Here is a 19,249-nt window from a genome sequence, read left to right on the forward strand (position 1 = left end):
ATCCCCGATTGAGCATCTTTGGGACAAGTTGGATCGACGCGTTCGCAGACGGAATCCACCGCCCCAAAAACTTCCAGTGCTTCTTGATGCACTTCAGCATGAATGGCAGCACATCCAACAGCGTGTTATTGACAACTTGATTGCATCTATGGGTCGTCGGTGTCAAGCGGTGATAGATGCACTTGGTGGGCACAAGCGATACTGACATTTTCTGTACCCCTGTGACATTAACTTTATCGTGTATGTATGTCTGTCTAGGTGACACGATTAATATTTTGATCATTGTTTACATTGATCTTCAAACAGTGTTTCAATTATGGTTTCTGTGTCATATTTTGAAAAAGTCGTATTATATTACATTTTGAAAGTCAGTGTCAAGTTTCTTTTTTGAAGAGTATACTTAATTTATGGTAATCACTGAAAACTTACCAAAGTGACACTTGGGTTTATGGAATGGGTGAGCTGATTACCTTTACCGATTACATGTTCCTGACACCAAAGCAGTATAAATAATTGTGTCTTGATCGGCAGTTGTTAGGATGGGCGGAGCTTAGGTTGGAACTGAACGATGTCACTCATGTGGTATTGATCTTTTAGTTAAAGGTTAATAAATAAGCAGTATGTGAATATATTATGGTTATTTTTTTAGAAGCCTTCAATGGAAAAAAGACCGGTAAACACAGTGCACATACTGGGTTTTATGTTTATACCTCCAAATACACAAGAAATCTTGGAATCTGATGGAACACATACTATACTGTTATCATTATCTCTTCTGGTATCATTGTAATGCACGATATAGTTAGTTAGGATATCGTAAGGTGTGAGAAAAGAGCTTTTAATGCTTTGATTCGTGACGGACTTTCATCCAGTATCAATAACTGCAAAACATTTCGGGAAATGTTAAGAAAATACACTGGTGTTGAAGAAAGGGAACCGTCTATCCCCATTAGTGACTGGTTTTTGCATTTCAAAAACTTATTCCAAGATATGCATACCGTTTTCGCTCATGATACTTTAGAAAATGGTGTAGATTATCCTTTTGATGATGACACGTTCTATCCTTGACAGCCCTATAACTGAGGACGAAGTGTTGCAAGCTATCAATCAGTTAAAAAACTGTAAGTCGCCAGGAAATGATTTTCTTATTTCTGAATTTTTCAAAGCATCAGGTGATTTAATAGTACCATACCTAACAACCTTGTTTAACATTTTATTTGAAAATGGTTCGTTTCCCGAGTCGTGGTTTACTGGTGTTATCATACCTCTGCATAAGAAGGGCGATTACTCAAACCCCAATATTTACCGTGGTATCTCCTTGCTCAGCACACCTTGCTCAGCACTTTTTGTATCTGTACATAATGCAAGACTTACGTTCTGGTCTGATGTGTATGATAAAATTTGTGATTAAGGAAGCTGGTTTAAGGAAAGATTATAGTACTATTGATAATATATAATCCAACATTATCTGTCTAAGAAGCGTGTTAAATTATATGTTCTTTTTGTTCACTTTAAAAAGGCTTTCGATTTTGTAAATAGGTCTTAACTATTGCTAGTTCTTAAATCCAGAGGTGTGTCCCCAAAAATGTTAAATGCATTAGAATCCATCTATTCCTGTGTTAAAAGCTGTGTTAAGATCAGAAATTGTTTTACAGAATGTTTTGATTGCCCTCTAGGACTTCGACAAGGGTGCATAATGAGTCCATTTATATTTTCTATTTTTATAAATGGCTTAGCTTTGTATATAGAATCAACATGCACTCCAGGTGTACAACTACACCCTGACACTGTACAGATTTTTCTATTGTTGTTTGCTGATGATGTTGCATTTATTGCTGATACTGTGTATGGCCTTCAAAAGCGCATAAAAGCTCTGGAAAGTTTTTGTAGTAAATATCATCTAACAGTCAACTTGGATAAAACATAGGTAGTGGTATTTAAAAATGGGGGTATTTTATCAAAATATGCAAAGTGGTATTACGAGGGTGAAAAACTTCAGTGTGTAAGTTCTTATAAATATCTTGGTACCATTCTTTCAAAAACTCTCTCCTGGTCTTTGCCTGTTAATAGTGCTGCTTTACAAGCTAAAAAGGACTTATTTGGTGTCATTAAATCTCTAAAAACCTCTTCCTTATGACTTGTTTTAAAAAAAAAATTATTCTAAAATATCTCCAATTTTTTTATACGGTGCCGAGATTTGGGGTTTAGATACTTTCAAAGAATTAGAGCAAATCCAGGTACTAGCATGTAAACGCTTTTTTGGGGTTAAACAATCTTCATCAAATCATGTAGGGTAGGAGGGGGATGCGGAAGGTATCCTATGCACATATGTACATATCAGTGTGTAGTTACTTATTGGTACAGAATTTTACATTTGCCTGAAATTAGATTAGTTAAGAAATGTTATAGATTATTGGTACTTGATGTTAATAATGGTAAGATCAACTGGGTCTCTAAAATCAAACACATTCTCTATTCGTTTGGTTTTGGCTACATATGGGAGATGCAATTTCAGTAATAATAGTAGAAGTTTTATTTCGGAATTTGTAAACCGTTTAAAAGCCTCATCTGAGCAAGATTGGCATGCAGCTATTTCATCTAGCACTAAATCCCAAAGTTACTCTCTTTACAAAATTTCATTTGGCTTAGAAAGATATATCAATGTAGTAAAGGTTTCAAAATTCAGAGCTGCACTTGCTCAGTTGAGATGCTCCTCCCATCGGCTGCGAATTGAGACTGGTCGATATATTGAGGAAATAAAGACTGTGTTTGATTTGTAACCAGAATTTTATTGAGGACGAATATCATTTTGTGCTTATATGCAATGCTTATAGTGATGTAAGAGCTGAATACATTCCTCCTAAATATTTTACAACCCATTCTAAAAATAAATTTCATGCTCTTATGTCATCCACTATCTTTAAAATCATACGAAATCTAGCAGTCTACGTTTACAAAGCTTTTCGACTTCGTTCATTGCATGCAGTCTAAATACATATCTGTATATATGAATGTGTAGGTGTATGAATGTGTATGGATATGGATATATATGTAAAATAGTGGTAATTCTTTTTATTCCCTCTCTCTATAAATGGTTATGTGTAATGAAACACTCTGTGAATAAACAATATATGAATATAGCTATAGTTAGTTGAAGTATGTTCCCTGGTCCCTCTTTTTGTATTCAACTTGTTTAGTATAGCGATATTTAGACTCGACATCATTGAACCAATCTGTCAAAATAAAAGAAGGGGTTTGCTGTGCATTCCTTTTGCGCTTGGAGCATTTGTTAAGTCCTGCATCAAATAACACTTTACTTCAGAAGCATATCCGGAAATCCCTCAACCAGATAACAACTATGCTCTTACTTTCTAGAAAAGAGATGAAAGGATTATTTCCCTCAATTTCTTACATGCAGCGACTTTCCACTGATTACATTGATAACCATGCTGTGACGTAACGCAACGTGGTTATGCATGTACGTCCCAGTTTAAAAAGACGGTTGCGGCGCTACTCCTATTAACCTTTGCCACAAGCAACACGTGACCCATGTATTTTCACTCTGTGTAAATGTATCGAGGTGTATTTGGCGATTTGATACTTAATCTATATATGATTATCAGGTTCATATCGACTGCTGGCTGCCTAGTGCAGTCAACAAAAAACGCCATTCACGAAAAACAAATATTATGCTCCATTCTTACCTGCAGTGAACTATGATTGGCTGTGGGTGCTCCACGGATGTGACCTTCACCTTGCTAATAAACTCCAGTAAAGCGGAAGTGTCTGGGACGCCATGATCCGGCCAGCTGGTAAAGTGGAGGTGCTCGAGACACAGCTTCTTGGCATCCTAAATAGAGTGGAATTGTTAGTAGAATAATGTGTAAGTCAGTTTTTATCATATTTCACTAATCGTTATTTGGCACTGCAGACGTTTAATGAAACAAAGCTATATTATACCTGATGGTGTTGCACGGAAAGCTTAGTGACCGTGTAGTTTGCGAAGCGTGTCTGTGTATCCATGGTTACAGATATGTCCCCGTACGTCTCTGTACCTTTCTCCGGCCAATAACGAAGGCACTTCATCTGTGTTTAAATGTATTTACTTCGATCAAACAGATTACGCATATTCCCGAACACAAACGTTATAAATATAAAATGTCAAGGACAAAGAAAAAACAGTCTCCAATATCTACCGAAACAAATACCACTGGGCGTAATAGGCCATATAGCTGTGAAATGGACAAAAACTAACGAGCAAAATAAACGCCACCAAACAAAACATATGCAACATTTGATGTTTCATTATGAAAAAACAAAAATTCAAAAACGACATTTGAAAATGACAAGATAAAAAAAGTTGTACTTAAAGTTCTGCAGACAGGTTTATCATGCTATGTGTACTATCCAATATTCGATCAGACCCCCAGAATCTACGTCAATCTCTTTTTAAGTCCCGTGCTACACACATCGGATGTGACCCCCTCTAGCAACGATGCAGGCCCTAACACGACATCGAACTGAGTACACGAGTCTCCTGACATCCTGATTTGGGATCCTACGCCATTTTTCCTGGAGGGTACTTGCCAAGGCATCCCTCGTCAATGGCGGCTGTTGACGTTTCCGAATCCTGCGTCCAAGTTGGTCCAATAGGTGCTCTATGGGCGACAGGTGTGATCTGGCTGGCCACTGTAATACAGTCACGTTGTTGGCGTTCAGAAAGACGCAAGTGGCTCGAACTGTGTGAGGGGATGTGTTGTCCTGCTGAAACAGCGTCCATGGGTGTCGTTGCAGCAGGAAAGGCAGTATCACAGGCTGCAAAATCTCATCAACGTAACGGCGTGCAGTGAGATTTCCGTCGATGATGACCAGATCTGTCTTCTGGTCCCCTCTAATGCCACCACAGACCATGACACTACCATCCCATAAGGCTCCACTTCTTAGACGCAACAACGTGCCGTCCGTTCACCACGTCGTCTGTAGATTCGAACCTGCCCATCAGACTTGAAGAGCTGGCACCTACTCTCGTTGCTGAACAGCACTCTTCGCCAATTTCACAGCTGTACAGTCTGTGACGTCGGTGTAGAAACGTTAACGTCATACTTTTGAAAGGTCGATAGGCACGGAAACCATACAAGCAGAGTCGTCTAGCACCGGTCCTTCTGCTGTTTGAGGATGATGTCACAGTTGGGAATCTGGACCTCAGGTGAAGCAACCGTAAATACCGGTCGTCCTGCGGGGTCGTCACCTTGGGTCCTCCACTCCTTGGCCTGTCTGTAGTACTACAAGTTTGCCTCTGGCGATGGTGCACTTGACGCAGCCCATGATCCTGGCAACGTGCTCCTGTGTCCCTCCCATTTGCAACATACCGATGGCCCTCTCCCTCTGCTCAGCGTTTAGTCGAGGCATGTTCGTTGTTTTAAACGGTTTCATGTAATGATACAGTACAATCCCGCTCATGTGTTATACCAGAATTTCATACGGGTAACTTTGTGCCTAATTTGCATTTTTTAGTGATTATAAATTCACTTTTCTCGCAAATCACGTGAAGCACGTGCACCTGTTTACAGAGAATAGGTAAGTTGCATTCCAACTACGTGTTCCTAACTGTTTTCATGCTGTTTGGCAAATTTGTTAAAAACGGACGACCATTATTCATTTGGTGGCGTTTTGTTTGCCCCTCAGTTTATTTGGATCACTGAAAATCAGTGATGATATCATGTGTTAGCGAAAAGCAACGTTTGCATGCAACCACATTTAATGTAGAATATGTAGTATTGATTGTTTCCATTTGTCACCGGTACAGCAACTTACCCTTTACAGTTGCATTGCATCATCGTTACATATCAAGATAAGTTAAAATATATTGCTCAGATGCAATCTTACACTCGGGTATCCGACATTGCATTGTCATATAATGTGTTTGAGTGAGTGAGCTTTTGACACTATTTCAGTTATTTTCAGGAAAGCCCGACGTGATGCAGGTACAGACGTATATTATTTTGGTGAAACGCTCGAGAATCGGTCTGTGGCACATCGTGTTGGTAACTTTGTAACCATCAGCCATGTATCGAATTCTTCTAAAGTCGGTGTAACAGAATATACACGTGACAGGATCACCAATATAGTATCATCACCTTGCCTGCCCCGATGAGACCAGTTACCATGACAACGATTCTGCATTCTTCCTGCCAGATCATCCCCCAGAAGTTATTCACAACCTCAAGTTTGTAGGGCCCTGTGAACGATATTAGCTCTTTCAGTACTTTGATATACGCAGCGCACTAAGTGCCCTCATACACGCAACATCATAAATATTAAATAAAAGTGACAAAACGATTTCCATAATCAAAATAAACCTCTGCTAAAAGTATGTAGCATGATTCCGACACATGTCATAATCATGTGATTCATGAATCACTATCAATTAGTGGTACTAGTTGTTCGTAAGGTGAGTGTGTCTTGACCCATCGGTGGAAAAACAACCAATGATTTACCAATAAATCATACCTTGTGCTGCGATGTAGCGCTTTTCGATCTTGTATCCCTACAAAATATATTTAGTGGTGAGGGTTGAAACAAAACCAAAATCACACTGCACATATATTATCATCTATATCAAATAGTGACACGATACGGAGGGCTATGATCATGATAACACAGTAAACCATTATATATCACACTGAGTATATATTGTAATTGATAATGAAACGATACGGTAGGTTACACATGTTTGGTCATACTGTAGCACTTAACGCTCACGTCCACAAAGCTGGCGTTGATGTAGTCTCCTCCACCGCCGCTGTTGTCGTCATGCAGCACCACACGGTTGTAGTCGTCTATGCAAAGACACAACACCAGATAAATTGTACCCTGATGTTATCATGGTGTTTGTCTCATGCAGTATAGTCATAGTATAAACGAATTATGCTTTGCAAGCGTGGACATATACCTTTTGTTTCTCTTTCAGTCAATGTCTCACTTGAATTATCAACTATGCACCTACACCGAATACGTGTTTTAGTTCCACACTGTAACATCTATGTCTGCGGCCATGCACAAAAAGATTCTTCTGCTGTTGTGATACTTGTGCACACAGAAGCTGAGAAACGATTTCAGCTAACCAGCAGATATTAATGATGGATGTATATATCATTGTTATACTGTATACTAACAATTCGAAGGTATTTTCGTATTTTTTAAAATATTTTTTTTACTTAAGTATGATATTGCTGATACATCACTCATATGCACAAAGAAGCAGACAAACTATCCCAACTAATCAGGATACCTTATGCCATTTGTATATATATTCACAATGCAAAGGTTTTGTTTGTTTTAATGTTATTTGTTTACTACCTCAGCTTGATATAAAACAAAAACAGGTAATGAGACGTTAATACTTAACAAACTTACACGGGTAGTAGCCTTTAAATCTATTCTTCCCTTTGTTTTCCGACAGCTGAGATTCTTGGTGGGTGTGTATGAAACCACCAGGCAACCCCTGAAAGTAACAAAACACACCAGTAGCCGATCAGTTCCTGACGCTCCTGTCGCCTTTAAAACTTTTATCACAACAGGAGAATTGACCTGAACATGGCATCTCCTCCTGCCATTCAAAAAGACATAACATACCTGAAACTCCTCCTCAGCTTCATCCGGCCGTTCCACCATTCGCCGAACTTTGGCCTCCAACTCCGACAATGGTGTCGCTCTACCCATCCCCACTTCCCCAAAGTTGTAGTAGTTCCTGTCCTGAAGATCCACAGCAGCATCTGGTCCAAGGACAAGGGGTTCATAGTCTTCTTCAATCACAATGATGCGTTGCAGCGACTGGCTAACTTCACCAGCTCCCTCATCTCCTTCTGCGAACACATGACACACAAACTAGTCCGATCTCAGACTATCACACCATGTAAGTAAAACGCCAAGATTATAAGTAGTTAGTCATAACTAGAATCATAAGCACAAAAGCAAAACGAAAGTAGATAGGTATGCATCACACACAAATTGTTTACGTTAATAGACAATGCTTACCGTGTTTTTCCGATGTTGTAGATTTAAAAGTTTTCCTTTGGCCTACAACACATTTTGGCAACGGAGCTTCTGGCTGTTTTCTCCTTCGTCGTCTGGGAATATGAAGAGAATTAACAAACATAAGCAACATGTAAAGTACTGCTGGCAACCATTAAGGGTTTTGAAAACATTGTACTTACACCAGCAATACCGTGATGATGACGAACAGCAGAAGTATCACAGCAGCGGTTGCACACCCAACAATGTTAGACACAGGTAATAGTTCCTGACCTTAAATAACAGAAATATTATGTGGTAGGTATTGTATGATTTTAGGTAAAGATGAATTTAACATGCTTGAATGAATGAGTCAGAGAGTCAAGCAATATGACATCTGTAAGGCGTCCAAATCCAGTCACCTGCTTGTGATTGCCTCTACTTGATATTGGATCAAGCTGCAGTCCATAGTCCCTTTTAGATAATATTAGCTAGAAGGTATCCGGAATCAGACATTTAACAGAGACTCTAATCTGGATTTCCTGATCAGAAGTGATAAAATATGAAAATATAGAACTTAAGTTTTAGTAACAATTGCAGCATATGTATCATATGCAAAATATTATTATACATATGAATTGGAATTTCTGCTCGGGTTGGCAAAGTCAAAGCAAGGACATGTGGCTAAAAAGTTTAACTTAGGCTTCAGAGATATCATTAATCAATTACCATTCAATGACGGTCACACATATTTATCCACCTGAACTAGAAATAAAGGAGACTAGTGGAAACGCCTCAACGCTTCACATTTAGATCCATGCATAATGATTCGGTGTGACAAAATATTCTCCATAAGTGACTGAATGACAAGAAGGATCACCTACAAGTTCCAGTAGTGCGCTTCCCTTTTTTTTTATTTCTGTCATATAATAATATAAACGCTGAAAAATAACCAGTCTTGGTTATCTTACTAAACAGATTTCACAGGGTGTAAAAGGCAAAACAATGGTGAAAATTATACTGAAAATCAGTGATCAGAAAAGGTCTGGACTCATTGGTGGCCATGACATCCTATGGATGTTGTGCTGCTGGAGGTGAGTATTGACGATTCGTGCACTGTGAGCACGGGCACAACACGTGACTGTCGAGGATGGAGATGATCTGAATTGAGACGATTTTTAATCGTCAGACCCATAACTCGTAGTCCAATAGCCCGATGAAAGTTTGCAGCTATTCCATTCGCCGTTTGAGATCGATTCCGTAGAGCCTGGTTTCGTATCAATAGACCCTGTAATCGTCGACCTCGGACGCCCTGAACGGGGTCAATCGTCAACAGTGTAGGTCTGTTAGTACCTGTCCCAATGTCCCAACCACAGACTGAACATTGAATGTATTGGCAAATGCTCGCTAAAGTCCAGTTTCTGGCATGCCAACAGCCAGTAGATGTTCCGCGCGTTGCAGACGCTGCATCGCGAGTTCATTCAGAAATAATGCATGAAATCAAGTTAATCACAATTCTATGGAAAGCAGAATCAATAAGATTGACAGAAATAATGGTCCACAGAGATAAGTTGACTTTCTGTGATAGTGTCAAAATCGGGAATGACACCCAACGCGAGTGTATAGGGCTGCTCGGAGCGGTACGCGCATATTATCGGATGTGTTTTTTCGTGTTTTACAGGCATTAACGTTCTTGCATGGGATGTCGCTTACACTTAGCTTTATTCTAGCCCTTGGTATTAACATAACCGTTGCCCCTTTAAGTGTACATTAAACAACATTGTCATTGTTCAAAATGTGTCATTAATATAAGATAGGATATTTCAAACACAATCACCAAGTCTGGGTGAAACTACACTATGTGGCAGCAAGACCTCCTCGCCAAACGCCACATGCTGTGCTACATGAAGACAAGGTACAATACGGGCATATTTGTGCAGTCTTCACCTGTCCATCCGGCCTTGCATCCGGGCTCACACTTCCCAGTCACGTGATGACATGGTGAAGTTCCCTGACAGTTCCTTTCCTGACATTTGTTCGCGCATGCGTCTCCGTAAGTTCCATTGCTACATTCTGCGAATATACAATGAAGGTAGTACTGGCACATTGATGCATTTTAGATCATTGAGTTAGATGCATTAGAAAGATATCAGAATAGTCCAGATTGAGGACTGGAAATGTTTGAGAATGGTGGTTGAAAGAAACTATTAAGTACATTGCATAGCATATTTTCATTTGGTGCAATCACTTTCTCTCCACCCTGGTTGGCATCTGGCGACACACGACCCGGTATTACGGTAACATGGTGTGGTGCCATCTGCACACTATCGTCCTGCACAGGTTTTGTTACAGTTTATACCATAGTTACCCTACCAAACAGATGGGATTGACATGAAAAGGGAAAATTTATGTTTCATAGTGCATAAAGTGGTGTTTAAGGGTATCATAAACTTGGTGTCATGCACGGATTTGCATGCATGCATTCTTCTGAAGAGTCGACAAATGCCACCTTGACTCAAGTTGTACCACTCATCAGTGAGTGCATTAAGAGTGGTGGGCGGATTTTGATGTTGCAAGTGACCCCCCAGACTTGTATAAAGGGGGAATGGTCAGGGTTGAGTGCTGACCATAGCATGGCATGGATGTTTTGCAGTTTGAGGAAATGGGTAACAATCCTGGCACGATGGGCACGTGCGTTATATATCATTTTGACAGATGAAAGGTTCCCCAACATGTTGTGCAAATAACACCACGAATGGTGGAAAGATGTATCGATAGTATTGCCCCCTGACTCTGCCATGGACATTATGGAGCGCAGTTTGTCCAGACATTGTGCACCACCTGATACCATTAGGGAACGACCCCAAAGCAATCACGCTGTACGATGTTAACGTCCATCAAACGCCCATTCGGTCTTTTCATGACATGAACAATACTGAAGGCAACTCATGACAAATGAAGTTGCCAGTTACACCTCGGGTGGAATCACAGTCGACCCGATATGATGTTCACATGTGGTGCCAGTTCCACACTTTCGTCTCGTGCATTTGTTACAGTATATTTCATAGAAACCTGCCCGATACTCTTCAGTACACAAGGAGATTGACACGAAAAAGGATGATTGGTGTTTAAGGATGTGAAAATAAAAGCGACAAAACCTTTCCCATATTCATAAAAAATATCTGCCAAAATCAGAGTCGATTGTATGATTCCGACTACAACATGAGCATGTGTTTATGAATCACTGTCAAATGGTGATGGTACCACGTCTTAAGGAAAAGGTGGGCATATCCTGCCCCACCGGTGGCACCCATCACAAAAACATGCAAAGGCAAGTCAGTTGTTCATCTAAAAAATACACAAGGACATGCGGTACAAGTCAAAATAGGGAATTGCACCCGACATCATTCTCCTTAATAATGTGTCAAATTTCGTCAAGAGAAGTACTTATGACCCTATGAATCAGTGGTGTTAACATGATCGCAGAGCAAAATGCTACTTTTAACTTTGTCCAGGTTTCTTCTCACAATTAACATTTTAACCAAAATCTGCCACGACCGCACATACAGCCATGATTGTGTGATCTATTGTGTTAGTCTAACGCATTCATGTCGACATCTCACATACATAAGCAGCTTGGAAGCTGTTGTCAAGCCATTAATAGCATAACAGAGCTTATATTGATGCTTATTTATTAATCTAATACATAAAAATAACAGAATGAGACTAAATGTATTTAACGTTCAACATTGTTGCCACTTAAAGTTGATACTGAATAGAATATGATTAACTATATCGTCATTAGTCAAAATGTGGCATTGAGATAATCAGCATAACTTGTTATGAAATGGATAAATGCTATTTCAAATATGATCACCATGGTGATGATTTATATACCTGCCAAAAACTTGTAACTTGTTGAGGATAAAAGGGCCACACAACACCTGTACCTGTCAGCAAATATAAAACGACAACGCCAGAGCTTGTATCACACCTGTGTCCCTGCAAATATGCAATCAATGTTATTACGAAAATATACCTTGTGTGCAGTCATCACCCGTCCAACCCACGAGACATCCAGTGTCACATGACCCGTTGTAGTGGTCACATGATGAGTTAGTGTCAGCACACTTCCTTCCAGCACACGGTTTCTTGCAGTCGACACCATAGCATTCTGACATAAAGTGGATAAACATTCCGTTTTTGAGTGTGTATATTTTCATAATAAATTCAACATAACAAGCACCTTAAAAGTGAGATAATGACTGGTTTTACGATTGTGAACTCTGAGTGAGTGAGTGAGTGAGTTGGGTTTAACGCCGCTTTTAACATTATACCAGTTATATCACGGCGTGTCAGCTTAATGTGGCAGGAAAGCCCGAAGTGATGCAGGTCTCAGACGTTTACCACTTCGGTGAAACCCACGAGCATGGTAATGGTGCTGACAAACCTAGAAACATAATCGGGGCGAACAGTTGTGAACTCTGATAACAAATATGCAATATGACTTAAATGTATCAAATCTGACATTTGAAATTTGGTTTCAGATTCATACTGAAGTCATCGGCAAGTCAGCCCCGAACATCATTGCGTATGTTTCTGTTTTATCAGTCCAACGCTTCCATGTTGACATCTTGCAGATATAAGATGGCTGAAAGCTGTTTTCCAGGCATTAAGTAGCACAACAGGGCTTGAAGCGGTGCTCTACGCGCATTTGTTAATTTAAAGATATGAAATCTACAGAATGTGAGTAATATTATTTAACGTTCTACAGAGTTGCCCCTCAAAGTATATATATATAGACACAGATGAATTAATTACCTTATCGTCATTATTTAAACTGTGTCTTTGATGGATTCATCATAATGCGTTATGAAATGGCCAAATATGCTATTTCAAACATGATCACCATGGTTATGAAGTATATAACTGAATCTGCCAAACATTTGACAAAGGCTACACACACCATTGACTAGGTCAGTATTTAGGGTGCACTGTGACGTCAAAACAGTGTAACGGTATAACTGTACTCTTGAAAATCACATGCGTGAACCGGTTGAGTAAATTTGGACTTTTGTATTTTCTCTCTCTCTCTCTCTCTCTCTCTCTCTCTCTCTCTCTCTCTCTCTCTCTCTCTCTCTCTCTCTCTATATATATATATATATATATATATATACACAGATGAATTAATTACCATATCGTCATTATTGAAACATGATAACCATGGTTATGAAGTATATAACTGAATTTGCCAAACACTTGAAAAGGCTTCACACACCATTGACTAGGTCACACCACACGACCTGACAGTAGAAGGTCCTCATTTGTATTACATTTGGGTTCCTGTATTACATCACACTAAATGCCTTTCCACCCTGGTCTCCAGTCTCCTGGACACACACCTCTGACTGTGTCCCACTACACCTGACAGTAAGACCTCCTCACCTGTATCACACCTGTCTCCCTGCCACCCAGGTCTACGGTCTCCAGGACACACACCACTGACTGGGTCCCACTACACCTGACAGTAAGACTTCCTCGCCTGTATCACACCTGTCTCCCTGCCACCCTGGTCTACAGTCTCCAGGACACACACCACTGACTGGACAACACTACACCTGACTGTAAGACCTCCTCACTTGTATCACACCTGTCTCCCTGCCACTCTGGTCTACAGCCTCCAGGACACACACCACTGACTGGACAACAATACACCTGATAGTAAGACCTCCTCACCTGTATCACACCTGTCTCCCTGCCACCCTGGTCTACAGTCTCCAGGACACACACCACTCACTGGACAACACTACACCTGAGAGTAACACCTCACCTGTATCACACCTGTCTCCCTGCCACCCTGGTCTACAGTCTCCAGGACACACACCACTGACTGGATCACACTACACCTGACAGTAGGACCTCCTCACCAGTATCACACCTGTCTCCCTGCCACCCTGGTCTACAGTCTCCAGGACACACACCACTGACTGGACAACACTACACCTGACAGTAACACCTCACCTGTATCACACCTGTCTCCCTGCCACCCTGGTCTACAGTCTCCGGGACACACACCACTCACTGGACAACACTACACCTGACAGTAACACCTCACCTGTATCACACCTGTCTCCCTGCCACCCTGGTCTACAGTCTCCAGGACACACACCACTGACTGGATCACACTACACCTGACAGTAGGACCTCCTCACCAGTATCACACCTGTCTCCCTGCCACCCTGGTCTACAGTCTCCAGGACACACACCACTGACTGGACAACACTACACCTGACAGTAACACCTCACCTGTATCTCACCTGTCTCCCTGCCACCCTGGTCTACAGTCTCCAGGACACACACCACTGACTGGACAACACTACACCTGACAGTAACACCTCACCTGTATCACACCTGTCTCCCTGCCACCCTGGTCTACAGTCTCCAGGACACACACCACTCACTGGACAACACTACACTTGACAGTAACACCTCACCTGTATCACACCTGTCTCCCTGCCACCCTGGTCTACAGTCTCCAGGACACACACCACTGACTGGATCACACTACACCTGACAGTAGGACCTCCTCACCAGTATCACACCTGTCTCCCTGCCACCCTGGTCTACAGTCTCCAGGACACACACCACTGACTGGACAACACTACACCTGACAGTAACACCTCACCTGTATCACACCTGTCTCCCTGCCACCCTGGTCTACAGTCTCCAGGACACACACCACTGACTGGATCACACTACACCTGACAGTAGGACCTCCTCACCAGTATCACACCTGTCTCCCTGCCACCCTGGTCTACAATCTCCAGGACACACACCACTGACTGGGTCACACTACACCTGTCAGTAAGACCTCCTCACCTGTATAACACCTGTCTCCCTGCCACCCTGGTCTACAGTCTCCAGGACACACACCACTGACTGGACAACACTACACCTGCCAGTAAGACCTCATCACCTGTATAACACCTGTCTCCCTGCCACCCTGGTCTACAGTCTCCAGGACACACACCACTGACTGGGTCATACTACACCTGACAGTAAGACCTCACCTGTATCACACCTGTCTCCCTGCCACCCTGTTCTACAGTCTCCAGGACACAAACCACTAACTGGACAACACTACACCTGCCAGTAAGACCTCCTCACCTGTATCACACCTGTCTCCCTGCTACCCTGGTCTACAGTTAATGTTTCATAGTGCATAAAGTGGTGTTAAAGGTTGTCATAAACGTGGTGTGTTCATGATGAAAGTTAAGGTTATTAATGTGTGAATCGGATGTGTAAACATCATCCCAGAATCCCAGAATTTCTTTCCAATACAAGGATGACTTTTTGCTGTTACCACAAATATACAGATGTAACTAAAATGAATGAAATATGCCATTTGTAACTTGGTCCCGATTCTTAAACGCAGTTAACACTTAATATTTAAGTCTGCTCCGAACACACATTTAGCCATACCTGTGGCATAACGGGGCTAAAAGGAAGATTAACTTAAAGATGTGAAATCTACAGAATGAGATGATATGTCTTTACCGTTCAAAAGTGTGGCCCCTCAAAGTTTATATTGAATAACATAGGACTGGCAACATCGTCATTGTTGAAAATGAGTCATTAAGATAATCATCATAATTTGTGATGAATTGGCCAAATATGCTATTTCAAACATGATCACCATGGTGATGATTTATATACTGAACCGCAAAAGAAACGTTGCCATGGATAGATTTATGAGAAACCCTATTTGTCCAAACACTGTAAACATACTTTGAGTCATATTAAAAAGATGAAACTTGGCAAAACTGATCATCAAGGTTGAAATTAAAGTGTCAAATGTTCTTAAAGTCAAACGCAACACTAGTCTCTGAGAAAATGGCATCACAAGTCAGTATCTCGTGTTTCCACCATGTGCATTGATGACTGCCGTGCAACGTCGATACATTGAATGGATGAGGTGGTTGATGAAGTAGGCACTTGAGCTCACACTCTGAGGAACGCCTGACGCAGTTCAGCTGAGTTGTCGGCCTTGGTCGGACGTCGTTCAGCCGTCTTTGAATCTGGTCCCACAGGTGCTCAATGGGATTTAAATCGGGACTGAGGGCAGGCCACTACATGGTTCTGATGTCATTCTGCTGGAGGAAGTCTCTTGCTGCTCTTGCAGTGTGGGCACGGGCGTTATCATGCTGAAGCTCGTGGTTGCGGCGACGTGTCAAATGAGGTATGGCGTGTGGTCTCAAGACTTGATCCATGTACCGAGCTGTTGTGACACCATTGCCTCTCCCTGGACCATGTTCTCGAAGACCACAGGGCGAACCCTCTGTGCAAGACCAATTTCACTCCACACCATACTGCTCGGACCACCCCACGAGTCTCTCAACTACACAAGCATCCAAATAACGTTTCCCACGGCGTCTCCAGACTCTCTCTCTCTCTGCCATCTGCTGTTGAGATCATGTAACGGCTCTCGTCTGAGAAGAGGACTCTTCTCTACTGCTGGTGGCGCCAGTGCTGGTGCTGTGTTGCCCACCGAAGACGGTCCCGGCGATGACGTGGTGTCAAAATGGGTCCTCGGTGTGGCTTGTGACAGTGGAGGTGTCTGCTCGTCAATCGTCAACGCACGGTGTCCGCACTAATGTGTCGCTGGTGTGTCCCCATGGTCTCTCGAGCAGTTTCTGCAGCAGTAACAAAGCGATCTTGAAGATGCCGTCGCACTATCTGACGATCCTGACGTCAGGTGGTGACCCTTGTTCTTCCACTACGTGGTCGGTCATCTGTCGTGTTGGTGGTCTGGTACCGTTGCTGGAGCCTGTATATGGTCCTCACGTGGACTTGAAATGCATTGGCTACTTGCCGGGCGGTTTGTCCAGCTTGCAATCGTCCAAGGGCTTGGTGTCACTGATTACTTGTCAATCTTGGCATGTGGTAGCAATGTACGATGTCAACGTCCATCAAACGCCCATTAGGTCGTCTCGATAAGTGTTACCTTCGGTCTTTTCATGACATGAACAATACTGAAGGCAATTCAGGACAAATGAAGTTGCAAGTTACACCTCGGGTGGAATCACAGTCGACCCGGTATGATGTTCACATGTGGTGCCAGCTCCACATTTTCGTCTCGCGCATTTGTTACAGTTTATTTCATAGAAACCTGCACCGTACTCTTCAGTACACAAGGAGATTGACACGAAAAAGGGAAGATTAGTGTTTAAAGATGTGAAAATAAAAGCGACAAAACCTTTCCCATATGCATAAAAAAATCTCTGCCAAAATCAGAGTCGATTGAATGATTCCGACTACATCATGAGCATTTGTTTATGAATCACTGTCAAATAGTGATGATACCACGTCTTAAGGAAAAGGTGGGCACATCCTGCCCCACCGGAGGCACCCGTCACAAAAACATGCAAAGGCAAGTCAGTTGTTCATCTGAAAAATACACGGGGACATGCGGTACAAGTCAAAATAGGGAATTCCGTCCGACATCATTCTCCTTAATAATGTGTCAAATTTCGTCAAGAGAAGTACTTATGACCCTATGAATCAGTGGTGTTAACATGATCGCAGAAAAATATGCCACTTTTAACTTTGTCCAGGTTCCTTCTCACAATTAACATTTTAACCAAAATCTGCAGCGAACGCACATACAGCCATGCTTGTGATGTCTGTCGTGTTAGCCTAACGCATTCATGTCGACATCTCACATACATAAGCGGCTTGGAAGCTGTTGTCCAGCCATTATGTAGCATAACAGAGCTTAATTTGATGCTTATTAATAATCAAATACATGAAAATTACAGAATGAGACTAAATGTATTTAACGTTCAACATTGTTGCCACTTAATGTATATATTGAATAGCATATGATTTACTATATCGTCATTAGTCAAAATGTGGCATTGAGAAAATCAGCATAACTAGTTATGAAATGGACAAATGCTATTTCAAATATGATCACCATGGTGATGATTTATATACCTGCCAAAAACTTTGTAACATGTTGAGGATAAGGGCCACACACACCACTGACTGGGTCACACAACACCTGTACCTGTCAGCAAATATAAAACGACAACGCCAGAGCTTGTATCACACCTATGTCCCTGCAAATATGCAATCAATGTTATTACGAAAACATACCTTGTGTGCAGTCATCACCCGTCCAACCATCGAGACATCCAGTGTCACATGACCCGTTGTAGCGGTCACATGATGAGTTAGTGTCAGCACACTCCCTCCCAGCACATGGTTCCTTGCAGTCGACACCATAGTTGCCGTCATCGCATTCTGACATAAAGTGGATAAACATTTGGTTTTTGAGTGTGTATATTTTCATAATAAATTCAACATAACAAGCGCCTCAAAAAGTGAGATAATGACTGGTTTCACGATTGTGAGCTCTGATAACAAATATGCAATCAATGTTATTACGAAAACATACCTTGTGTGCAGTCATCACCCATCCAGCCCACGAGACATCCGCCATCACATGACCCATTGTAGCGGTCACATGATGAGTTAGTGTCAGCACACTTCCTCTCCACACATGCTTTGTTACAGTTGACACCATAGTGGCTGGCGTTGCATTCTGACATAACGTGGATATAATTCGTTTTTGAGTGTGTATATTTTCATAATAAATTCAACATAACAAGCGATTGTGAGCTCTGATAACAAATAAGCAATATCACTTAAATGCATCAAATCTGATATTTGAAATTTGGTTTCAGATTCATACTGAAGTCACCACCAAGTCAGCCCCGAACATCACTGCGTATGTTTCTGTTTTATCAGTCCAACGCTTCCATGTTGACATCTCGCAGATACAAGATGGCTGAAAGCTGTTCAGCCATTAAGTAGCACAACAGGACTTGCCATATCGTCATTATTTAAACTGTGTCTTTGATGAAATAATCATAATGCGTTATAAAATTGGCAAATATGCTTTTTCAAACATGATCACCATGGTTATGATGTATATAACTGAATCTGCCAAACACTTGACAAAGGTTACACACACCATTGACTAGGTCACACCACACGACCTGAAAGTAGTATGTTCTCATTTGTATTAGATCAGGGTCCCTGTATTACATCACACTTATCTGCCTTCCCACCCTGATCTCCAGTCTGCTGGACACACACCACTGACTGGGTCACACTACACCTGACAGTAAGACTTCCTCACCTGTATCACACCTGTCTCCCTGCTACCCTG

General features: G+C 41.7%; 1 protein-coding gene across 1 annotated transcript in view; it reads right to left on the reverse strand.

The window, feature by feature from the left end:
• The window catches only part of LOC139463700 (receptor-type tyrosine-protein phosphatase epsilon-like), a 50,509-nt gene that overhangs the window by 9,313 nt on the left and 21,947 nt on the right, over positions 1 to 19,249 (reverse strand). The window contains exons 6-16 of the mRNA XM_071244956.1: positions 18,473 to 18,619; positions 18,172 to 18,318; positions 8,217 to 8,307; positions 8,038 to 8,129; positions 7,636 to 7,865; positions 7,417 to 7,504; positions 6,763 to 6,839; positions 6,511 to 6,547; positions 6,138 to 6,238; positions 3,961 to 4,086; positions 3,705 to 3,850 (exon numbers count right to left, since the gene is read on the reverse strand). Of these exons, the coding sequence (XP_071101057.1) occupies positions 3,705 to 3,850; positions 3,961 to 4,086; positions 6,138 to 6,238; positions 6,511 to 6,547; positions 6,763 to 6,839; positions 7,417 to 7,504; positions 7,636 to 7,865; positions 8,038 to 8,129; positions 8,217 to 8,307; positions 18,172 to 18,318; positions 18,473 to 18,619 (1,282 nt within the window). The remainder of the gene's footprint in view (positions 1 to 3,704; positions 3,851 to 3,960; positions 4,087 to 6,137; positions 6,239 to 6,510; positions 6,548 to 6,762; positions 6,840 to 7,416; positions 7,505 to 7,635; positions 7,866 to 8,037; positions 8,130 to 8,216; positions 8,308 to 18,171; positions 18,319 to 18,472; positions 18,620 to 19,249) is intronic.

This window comes from Haliotis cracherodii, unplaced genomic scaffold (genome assembly GCF_022045235.1).
Source record: "Haliotis cracherodii isolate W230 unplaced genomic scaffold, xgHalCrac1.p SCAF_16, whole genome shotgun sequence".
In the NCBI taxonomy this organism is placed as follows: domain Eukaryota; kingdom Metazoa; phylum Mollusca; class Gastropoda; order Lepetellida; family Haliotidae; genus Haliotis; species Haliotis cracherodii.